We start from the raw sequence: 11,776 nt of genomic DNA, 5'->3' as shown, positions 1-11,776 counted from the left end.
GACCAAGGAGTATTTACGATAAATGAACTATGACAGCAAAATGTAAGTATTGAGTATCTCACATAAATGCTTTCATGGAATCATTTGGCTGAAAAAGCGGGATTTAACGTTTAATTGTGGAGGGTTTGACAATGATATATCAAACGTTCATACCTGTAATTCCACAAAGAATCAGACAACCATTTTCTAGAGAGTTGCATCCAGCTCTGACCAACCCCGACTTTCATATCTACTCACTCCACCTCCATCACCCAGACAAAGATCTCCCACTCCTCCCCACATACATAATATAGCTGAAGTTCGCTTTGGCACTAACAGATCTACTCAACCCACCCATATGTGGTAGAAACGTGGCCAGCCTAGCGTTCGCACTGGCAGTGACACATCCCCTTCACCCACTCATATGTTGTAGAAATGTGGACAAGCTAGTGTTTACTCTGGCACTGACACATCCCCTCACTCACAGTTATGTGGTAGGCTACAGAGGAGAAATTATTGATATGAATACTAATCTGAGCAGACAAACTCAGCTCTTGACCTTCAAGCTTTAAGATCAAAGTCCACAACGGAGATTGCAACATCCAGATTCAGTGATATTATCTCCACAGTAACCGGACACTAAAATTACAGTATGTCGTGACGGACAATCATAATGCATGTATTTCGGGGATTCAGATGATAGGGTGGGGGTATTTGCATTAGAATGCACCTCGGCTATTGATACGTAACCTAGCTCCCGTAAAAATTCTTCTTGTACTGCATGATCATTATGGCGCCAACAGTGAAACGCTAAAAATTTGTGTAAGATATTCATAGGATGCAATATCTAAGACTTACTGCACAAAAACGGAACACTGATGTAGTTGAACATTTCAGCGTTATATTATTTTCCCGGAGAAACACGAAATAACTAATCATAAGAGTAAAAAATAAATAAATAAATAAATAAACGAATAATATTGCAGAAATTCATATTCTGTGAAAATTTTTCGAGGGGCATAATGCGGTATTTCTACAGAATTGATTAGGAACTCATAGCTTAATAGAAGTGTGACTTTCATCTTTACTTTAGCAGTAAACTGCTGTTTTAATTATAACGGTATCATTCCCACGGTAATATATTTTATTCATTAATGCGTCATAAAATCGAATGTAGATTATGCATCGAAGAAAATTACTCTTTTGACGAAGTCATCGAGATTACAGTTATTTAACCTTGTCAAAACAATGAATCCAAAATACTGTCAGTGAGATATCCCTATTTCACAACGCTTTTGTAGCCTACCCAGAAATTACACATCATGAAGACATCCATCCATCCATCCAAACCTGTCGCCCCATGAGCGTAGGAACCCGGAGCTAGGCAAGCTGGTCCTGACATTTAAGATGAGTGACCAGCCTCACCCATCCCTGAGTGGCATTACGTGATCAATCCCCAACCACCCCTTGGATATAAACCTACACAGGCTGAATCCGATTGGAGCAACTTAATTACCCACTAAACCACCAGGCGCCATAATTTGGTAACATGGTTACCACCCAGCGTAGTAAATGGTGTCCTGGTGTACAGGAAACCATTTGGCTTGTCACTGTATAGTAACCCGTAGGCAGAAGGAAGAGGAAAGAATGAAGGAAAGAAAGAAGAGGGAGTGTAAAGTCACACGTATGCAGAAGAAAGAGGAAAGAATGAAGGAATGACAGAATAGGACGAAAAGAATGAAGACATGCCGCCTTTAAAATTAAACAGCCTCATGTGAGACTTTTTTTTTTTTTTTTTTTTTTTTTTTTTTTTAAGCCTCAAGATGTTATAATGCTCGTGTCAGTACAATTAATGGTCTTTCCGGAACGTGTACCGACACAGCAACTCCCAGTCGGTAATGTGATATTACATTTTTATACGTCACGTCACAGGTTAGGGCACGGGGTAAAATTATAATAATCACATCAAAGGAGTGCATTGAATTGTGTGGGGAATAGCTGGAAACCATCGGCTGATACGACATTGTACCTATTTTTGGGCATCCAGTTATCATGTTTTAATGTGAATGATAGATGCTGCATTATGAAGGTGTTCAACATTATATTATCTACTGAGGTCAAAGGATTTGCCGCTTTCACTATGAAGCGCTTATTTAATATACAAAGCAATATTTATGAAGCGCATTTTCACACACGGTATAGCTATATTAGTTCATCAGGAAGTGAAACTAAATTCGAATCGATGTTTACTGAGGCATAGTATCTCAAAGCCCAACTCGAATCACCCGAAGTCGTAAAGGTTACAATGTTACCACAAGATACGCGGAGGCGTTGACTAGCGAGGTATCATTTTTTTTATGGATGACTTTACATTAGAGGATCCAGCACAAGAGTAAACACATTCATGCCATCTTCTTCTACACTCTTCACCTGCAGACTATTTTCACCATGGTTGGTTTAGTCATGCCTGCATAATCAGTCTATCTAGTATACCTATATAAATATCATTACTTTCCATGTTACCGGCCTCTGCGCAGGATGGACAAAGTATGTGCCCACGGTTAAAGCTTTGGGCACATTGCAAATAAAGTACAGACAGTTTGCATAAAGTCATCTATTGTTAATCTGAATAGAGTAAATAATATAATTTTAGTGGATGAGTAACTAGAGATGATTTTTAACATCTTGATTACGAAAAATATCATCCTAAACTTAATAGAATTCTCTAATGGTATCCAGAATAAAACTGATGCCGTGGTACTGAAAGGAATATTGGTGGTTTACATTTGTGCGAACGGCCATGCCACGTTGAGTACACCGCCTCCCGTCCGATCAGCGAAGTTAAGCAACGTTGGGTCTGGTTAGTACTTGGATTGGTGACCGCCTGGGAACACTAGATGCTGTTGGCATCCCTACGTGTCAAGTGGGGTTGGTGGAGGATTAGTGCCCCTCCCTGTAAAACAATTAACTCTAAGCCCTTGACCACCCCGTTTGGGATACATGGCGTCTGGCAATGGATGGATGGATGGATTTGTGGAAATGCAAATTCTAAGACGTTTGCGGATTTACGGTTGTGGATTTGTGGTTGCGGATGGATATAATCTGAGTTACGAATTTGCGTTTGCAAAAGTGAAATTTCGTTTATAGTGCCCAGCTCGGGTATCGACCATTACCAAACACAGCATGGGTCAAAGTTAATATTCCGGGTTCTTACTGATTCATGAGCTCTCGCAAGTATGCAGCAGTGTGGAATGACTATGATAGTCAGTGCCCATATTAATAAAAACTCCTAGAAGTAAAAGTTCCTCTCAAAGTGAAATTTGGCTCCTAACTTCTAGAAGGACTCCTAAAAGTTACTTTCAACTCCTAAGTTTACTCGTAAAATCGCTAAAAAATAAAAGTCCTCCACAAGGACTTTTAAGGAGTTAGGAGGGCTTTTAGTGACAGTAAACACAGTAGCTGCGTCCCTCAAACACCAAGAGACAAGACATCATAGACCATGGCTGACCGACACCATCCACCACGCAGAAATTTTCGAGCTCGAAAGGATGCATTCATGGAATACGATGATCATGAACTTGTAAGAAGGTACCGTTTCGATTGTGAGGGCATTCTGTTTTACTGATTTAGTAAGAGATGTACTGGAAAGGCCCACACATCGAAACCATCCTCTCACATCCGAGATGAAAGTGTTGATACTATTTAGGTACCTTGCAACTGGAAAAATGCAGCAGTGTAATTGTGATGACTTTGGACCATCGCAGTCATCAGTGAGCAATGTGATAACGGAAACACTCTATGCTCTAAATGCTCCACACATTGTTAAGAGGTTTGTGAAGGTCCCTCGTACACTCCCTCCGTCCAGTTTCTCTTTCTCCTGAATTTATCTGCAGCCGTGGAATCCTGAAATTGTGCCATTGTTGACGGTCATTGTACCATGTACACACGATGCCCCGATGGTAGCAGGTACGATCAGCTGACCACACGATGTGTTTCCATTTTATCCATTTTATCAACGTTCGTAAAGAATCATAATATAAGCTCAAATAGATGCTGTTTCTATATATAAAAACTAGTTTTTTTCATTTTTAAACTACATACTGATACGCTAAGGCTTTGTAATGGTAATTTTTAAAATATATTAAACAGAGATTCTTTGTGTTGGTAACACTTCATGGTAGGAGCGAAATTACTACTACGAGTCCTCCTAGGAGGAACTTTTAGAAGCAACTCTCAGCTACAACCACTTTTAGTGGCAATTTTAGGAGTACTCCTAGAAGTTTTTATTAATACAGACCCTGATCTTCACAGTCTGGTCTTTGCTGTGTCGCGTGACAGGCCTGTGTGTGTGTGTGTGTGTGTGTGTGTGTGTGTGTGTGTGTGTGTGTGTGTGTGATATTGTGTTTAGTATTACACCTGCATACTACATTACTATTGCATCATATTATATAATGTCTCTCCCTCTGCTTGTTTGCAGATTGTGTCTAGAATGGAAACACAGTCCCAGGATTTTCTAGTCTGCCCCATAGAAGAGACTGAAGGAAGTAAAATCCCTTCATAGAAGCAAGTCCTTGATCACTTTTTGTATCGTCATCATGTTCTCAGTGAGGAGATCCGAACAGCACCAACTGAGACCAAACAGCTAGTTAAAGTTCTGGTCAAAGGCCTGGATCCCAACTAAGCATCAACAGGACTTGACCAAGAAGCTTGAGAAACTACTCTTTGAATGGAAAGGACTGAAGAAAACCGAGAATAGACGGACCAACACCCAAAGAGCTAATGAAGCCACATTTTCACCCAAGGTCGAGAAACTTTTTGATATTGCACACGCAAAAGGGTTTAGATCTTATCGGCAATCAAGAGGATAAAACCTTCCTCAAATCTCAGCAAAAGAAGGGATGGCCTGGCTCTGTGGGAGGAGTTGACAAGTTGTTAGTTCAACGAGAGCAGAAAAAGGATGAAAAACTAGAACTGCAGTTGAGAAGGAGACATCGGTCACTATTTTACAAGAAAGCCATGTTGGAGAGAGCAACACTGGAGGGCAGCTGTGATTCCAAGGAAAGTGTGTTGGAAGAAACAGGTTCCAGCGAAAGTATTGCCCCTCCACCACAAAAACGAGGACGTCAAACTGCCTTTTCATCATACCTGGCTGTTATGCTTGATCGAAATGGGTTAAGTGACAAAGCAACCATGATACTCATCTTTGAGGCTGCCAGGGCCTTCGGACAAAGCCCTCAAAACCTTGCTCTGAACAGATCGATCATACAATGTCAACGTCAACAACATCGGGAAGCAGCTGCCACCATCATCAACGAGTCATTTAGGCCAAATACAGCCCTTGCAGTCCACTGGGACAGTAAACTTATGCCTGATCTCACAGGCAACCAGAAGGTAGTAAACTTAGGTCTGACCTCACAGGCAACCAGAAGGTAGTAAACTTACGCCTGATCTCACAGGCAACCAGAAGGTAGTAAACTTAGACCTGACTCACAGGCAACCAGAAGGTAGTAAATTTATGCCTGACCTTACAGGCAACCAGAAGGTTGATAGGTTGCCCATTTTGGCCTCAACGATTGGGGAGTAGAAGTTGCTGGAGATTACAAAGATATTAAATGGAAATGAACAAGCCATGGCGCAAGCTGTACACAATGCTCTCTACGAATAGAGTGGTTCGTGTTATATGCTTTGACAGAACCATCTCCAGCTTAGGCCGATCAACTGGAGCTTGCACAATTCTTGAGCAGCTTTTCGAGAGGAATTTTCTTCACTTTGCCTGCCGGCACCACATTTTGGAGTTAGTCTAGCCTGATGCCTTTGCTGAGTACTTGGGATTCGCCAGTGGACCGGAAAATCTTGTGATTAAGCGGTTTCAAGAACAATGGCCATCCACTGACCATGAAAGATTTCATAATGTCTTCTCAGGCGATTTCGCCGCATCTGAGCTTGGCAATGTCCGTACTGACGCCATTGCCTTCAGTGAACAGCAGTTATGCAATCACCAACCCCGGGACAGCTATCACGAGCTGCTCGAATTGGTACTGATCTATTTGGAAGCACACCTTCTCATGGGGCAAAGTTCCGGGCTCATGGACCTATTCACCATGCTTTTCCGGCCTCAGTTTCACCTAAGAGCAAGGGAAACCAAAGGACTGCACGATCTTAACATCTTTCTCGCAAAGATTTACATCAAAGCCTGGTTCCAAGCACCTCTGACTTCCAGTGCAAGTAGGAATGACCTCCAAATTCTTGAGCAACTTCAAGCATATCCTCAGCAAAACATTGGGGTAGCTACATTGCACAACATGGCAGGGCATTTATGGTACCTGTCAGTAGACCTGATCCTTCTTAGCCTCTTTGATCCAGAGGAGGATTTGACCACAAAGCAGGCCATTCTGGAAGCTTCAACAGATAATGAAGGTGAGAAGGACTCACCAAAACGAGCGGTGTTAGACCTCGAGAATGTGAAACAAATGACGCTTGTTGATTTTGTATCAAAGCAAAGCAGAAAGGTCTTTGTGACATTGGGCATAACAGATGGATTCCTTAACGAAGACCCTAGTACATGGAACGACAGGGATGACTTCAAGCCTGCTCGGCCGACTGTGAACTCTCATGCAACGATCAACGACCATGCCAAGAGAGGTGTCACCGTAATACAGGAAGCAACGAGGTCAGGAAACTTTCGAGATGAGGAGCAGTTGCAGTCTACCCTCCAAGTTGTCGAGCAGAACCGGACAGACTATCCTGATGCAAAGAAATCAACCCTGCTGATAAAGAAACCAAGATATGAAATGCTAGTAACACTAAGATTCACATGATTATCAGTCGTAATTGTTAGCATATGTTTGTATTGTACAATTATTGCAGTGAAATCAAAACATGCATTAGAAAATTATTTTATTGTATGTTTTTTTTTCTAGTGAATGTGTAATAGAAAGTGGACACTTCCCATCTGTAAGGGTGCAGTGTAGGAAAAACTTTTGAGACCTTTCAGCCAACCATAAATATTAATGTACTGTATACTACTCAAACTTCACAGAGGTATTTTTTATTTCCTGAAATGGAACTCTTCGATTTGGTCAGACATAATATATATTTTATAATTTTAGATTTTCAGCCCAAATAAAAGCCACCCTAATATGCATATAGATTTTTAGTTAGGAGGGAGATCTAAGAAACAATCTACTATATTAATTCCTACAAACCAGTGACGTTTTTCGAGTAACTTCTTGCTACTTAATGACGATATCATTCAGCTGAGTAAAGACTTCAAACTGAAGGAGTTACATACAGCCTCCAGTATCTCTTTTTCTACAGAAGCGCCCTACCAGACCTAACAATTTCGATAGGTGGGAAAAGAAATTAAAAAATATGGAATAACAGTGACGTCATCATTGTGAAAGAGGTTAACTTCTCTTAAGTCTACTAATACCAAGTCGGTTCACTTTCCAACAGAGCGCAGGGAGGAGTGGCTTTTGTGTGACATCAGTTGGCTTAAGTATGGGAAAGTGTATAAAACAGCAGACTCAAATTAAACATTTATAATAACGGAAAATGAAGAAGGGGAAGAAGTGCGGACTTGTTTAACCCTATGATATAGCAGTAGGTTCCCACACACCTCTACACCTTCCCTCACACCCCCACACCTTCCCTTACACATTTCAGTCCTTTCCCTCACTTCTGCGGACTGAAAATGTCATGATCTGGTGAGTGGAGCAAGCACACACTCACCGCCATGGTCAGGAGTCTCAACTTGGAGAAAACTAAGTGTCTCCCCTTCGGACTTCGTCCCCCAGATTTCCCACTGACTCTTGGTGGACACCATCTTGCCTTTGTTACTCTCTACCAGTATCTGGGAGTCTGGTTAGATGGCGGCCTCACCTTTGCGAGACACGTAAAATACCTGTGGGAGCGTGCTTCAACATGCATGGCTGCTCTCAAGTGTCTTTCAAGCCGGAGCATGGGGACATCTTATAGGGTCCTCCGAACTTTCTACATTCATGCCATTAGGTCATTGGTGGACTATAGTGCCATCTGCCTAACTGGCCTTGCCCCACCAATTATTAGTTCATTGGAGGTCTTACAGAATGATGCACTCCGTATCATGTTGGGCGCTCCTCGTTGGACCCGGCTTGTTAACTTACGTATGGAGAATGGTTTGCCGTCTCTGGCACACCGCATTGCATTGAGAGCAGCAACTTTTACTCTCCAGCGCGTGCAACATCGCCCTCAACTGCCGGTGTCCCTTCTGCTAAAGCAGCTCCTGTCCAGGCCCCCAGCCCTTTTACCACAGCGCAACTGGGCCCGCACAATGGCTGCTTTATTCACGGTCTGGGTGCCGCCCCTGCCATCTGCCAAGATCCAGACCTACCCTGTCCGGGGTTTGCTGCCCCACCACCATGGGACCCCCCTCCTTTCACGATCCTCTGTCCCTCGGAGGCGAAGCCACGCTCCTCCATTCCAACCACGCTGCGTCAGGAGAGTCTTTCTAAGATGGTTACCCTGCACTCCCCTGACACAGCCACTTATTTCTCGGATGGATCTGTCAGTCCTGATGGCTCTGCTGGGTCGGCGTTTGTATGTGATCGCTATACAGAGTCCTGGCGACTCTCTCGGGGAGTCTCCACATTCCAAGCGGAACTCGTGGCCATCCTTGTGGCATTGCGCCATGCCTATATCCACTCTCACAGACATGTCGTACTCCACACTGACTCCCTATCATCCCTCCAGAGACTCCGCTCACTCTCTTTGACTGACAATGTATTCTTGATCACTGCAATTCACCATGTCGCCTCTCTTCTCTCCAGCTGGGGTGCCACTATCACCCTCCACTGGCTCCCAGGTCATGTGGGAATAGCAGGCAATGAGCTTGCTGATGCTGCAGCTCGCGCTGCTTGCTCCCTACCGGAGGTCACATTTCCGCTTCGGCCCGGCACCTCGCACCTAGTCAGAACATGGGTTAACACCATTGGCAGACTATCACGGGATGACCACCAGCTTTGCATTGCAGAGGGCTAACGCTCAGCCGCGTGGTATGCCACTGCCACTTCTTATACCCCGCTTTTGCCACCCCCTGGCCTATCTAATTATCTAGTAGTGCGACTCCGACGACTGCGTTTGGGGTTCCTTTGCTACACACAAATTTCAAATGGAGACCCTGCTTCATGCCTACACTGCTTGGAAAGATCTGAGGAGCCTCTGTTCCATTATATCCTCCACTGTCCAGCCACTACTCCACTCAGGATGCACCCTGGAATGGGCTTTGTTCGATCAGGGGACGACCTCATCGATGCTGCAAACATTGTTGCTAATACACCACTAAACATACTCATTACCACGGTCAGGGATTACCCTCCCCCTCGCTAGTCACAGCCCGCGCAAACCAAGCGCATCTCTGATGTGCTCTAAGTTTGCCCGTGTCCCAGAATACCCTGGGATATATATTACAAAAAAAAGAAAAGAAAAAGGTCAGGAGTCAACTGAACCAGCCACTGTTGCCACCTGGGAACAATTTTTTGTACCGTACGCTTCACTGAAAATGTACCTTTCGTACCACTAAATATTACACAATGCACCACAACATGTACCGCTTTCTTTGTTATGAAAATATGATGGTTAATAAGCTAGAATACAAAAAATCTTTAAAAATCAATGCGTCAAGGGAAAACATCAGTCGTTTAATTCAATTTAGTTGATACTAAGAAATAATTTGCCTATGTGCTGAAATGATAAACCCGTTAACGTCTAAAAATGGCTGAAAATCATAATTATTGACTATCCTATTCTCGTAGTTGGAACAAAATCATCTAATAACTATGTGTATGTTCTTCAAGAATACCATTAAAAAAGAACTAGAATACTGATGACTTGATCATTTATTGCCTTTTTTCCAAAATTATTCGGTGGAACTTAAAAAAAAATAAAATAAGCTCATTGCTAACTACTTATTATCCAGTTCGGTTTTCTCTTCTTCACTCTTAAATTTAGATGCAGACTGTAGCATTTTCTGGCTTGGTACCCATTCATATCATGGCTTGGTACCCCCAACCATTTTTGTTAACATTATCCCATTGACAGATTCTGCATTGAGACGGTTTCTCATTTCCGTCTTGATCAAATTAACTTGGGAAAAAATCCGTTCAACAGTTGCTGTTGAGTGAGGTAACACAAGTAATAACAGCATAAAGTCAGACAGGTGAGGAAATACCGGAGATTTATCAGCATACTCTAAGGCTCTGACTTTATACCAAAACTGTACAAGATCAGATATCTCTTGTATCTTGGTTGTGTGAAAAGGAAGATTTTTTCCATTCATCATTTACAGCATCGTGTAGGGGTTCAGAAACAAGGTTAGGGAATATATCCAATAACTCAGTTAAATCTCTCATTGTTTGACTGATAGCAGTCTTAGGATCCAGTGCACTAAGAAAAGGCATTACTTTGCTCATTCCCATGAACCTTTTAATAATTTGGGTTGCTAGTTCAACATAGAAATTAAGGCACTTGACTCTAAATCCAGAAACAAGAGACATCTCAATAGTGGAACCATCCTCTAGATCCAGAAGCATTCGCTGAACCTTAGTACCATAATTCATATCTTTTTCACTCAGAAAGTTACGTGGGTCATGAGGATTCACTGCAAATATGTCTTGGGTGTTCAATACCTCTCTCTTCATGTAATTTGAAAGAACTGATCTGTATAAAGCACACACTTTTTCAAATGCGTGGTGAATCTGAACCCCTTCACCTTGGAATTCCTTGTTCATTTTGGTAACAACAGGTAGAATATAACTTAGAAAATTAAAATACATTTTATACACTGGATTCATCAGTGCTCCATAGATTTTCTCAGCAGACTCTAAGTGATCTTCCAGAGCAGCACCTTGAAAAAACAAAACAAGAGCATTCCACTGCTCCAGAATTCTGTCCACCACACACTGAATAGACAACAAGCGAGTCTGACTTGGACGTAAAATTCTGTGTGGCTCTATGTTCACGAATTCTTGGAACTGTTTGAATTCATTCATACACTTAGGACTATGGCAAAGATAATTATATATATCTCTGCACAAGTCTTCAACAACTTTAGGGAGCTTCAAACATGCAGATGAACAACAAAGATGCAAAGAGTGACACATGCAGCCAAGAACAAATAAATTAGGGGAAACCTGCTGGAGTTTTGATTTTAGACCATTATAGTTACCCATCATAACTGCTGCATTGTCGCCTGCAAAATCAATCATGTTCTTAAATGGAATTTGATGCTTTTCAAAAAATGAATGAATGGCATTAAACAAAGAATATGCAGTAGCATCAGCCACATCATTTAACTGGAGAAAAATGTCCTGTACAGCCTCTGTGTCATCATCTAACACCCTAGCAACCAAAGCGAGTTGCTTTGTAGTTGATATATTTGTGCTTTCATCAACCAATAAGGAAAACCTTTTGGTTCTAAGTTTCTCTACAGTCATGTGTAAGCTTTCTTTACCTATGCAATTTACAATTAAACCTCTAGATACAGTCCTGCCAGAATGTATATTTGGTGCAATTTTGGAGTCACGGTATGCTTTCGCTGCTGTCTTTGTTAGATGATCCATTAAACTGAACGAAGATTATGTTCACACAGGAATTTTAACCATAACAATCTACTTTTTTCACACTGCCCTTTCACAGATGAAACTTTACCCAACTGTTCTTTGATATCAGAGCATGTTGTCACTACAGCAGCTCTTGTCTTATGATATGTTGAGTTTAGATGTCTATACAGATGTGACACACTACCCTCAATAACTTTCGA

The 11,776-nt window shown here is 42.1% G+C and overlaps 1 protein-coding gene and 1 pseudogene across 1 annotated transcript; both read left to right on the top strand.

Annotated features, from left to right (window-relative positions):
• The first annotated feature begins 2,769 nt into the window (after window positions 1-2,769).
• LOC145397930 (5S ribosomal RNA) lies at window positions 2,770-2,888 on the top strand (annotated as a pseudogene).
• A 4,826-nt stretch (window positions 2,889-7,714) lies between these two features.
• Window positions 7,715-8,997, top strand: LOC145397853 (uncharacterized). Its single transcript, XM_080270890.1, has 2 exons — window positions 7,715-8,360; window positions 8,501-8,997. The coding sequence occupies exons 1-2, from the start codon at window positions 7,715-7,717 to the stop codon at window positions 8,995-8,997; spliced, it is 1,143 nt and encodes a 380-aa protein (XP_080127016.1).
• Window positions 8,998-11,776: the final 2,779 nt, after the last annotated feature.

The sequence above is a fragment of the Coenobita brevimanus genome, chromosome 43 (assembly GCF_032717465.1).
Source record: "Coenobita brevimanus isolate Jiangsu-jjx chromosome 43, ASM3271746v2, whole genome shotgun sequence".
Classification (NCBI taxonomy): domain Eukaryota; kingdom Metazoa; phylum Arthropoda; class Malacostraca; order Decapoda; family Coenobitidae; genus Coenobita; species Coenobita brevimanus.
Note: the sequence above shows the minus strand (reverse complement) of the source record. Positions and strands in the feature narration are given on the sequence as shown.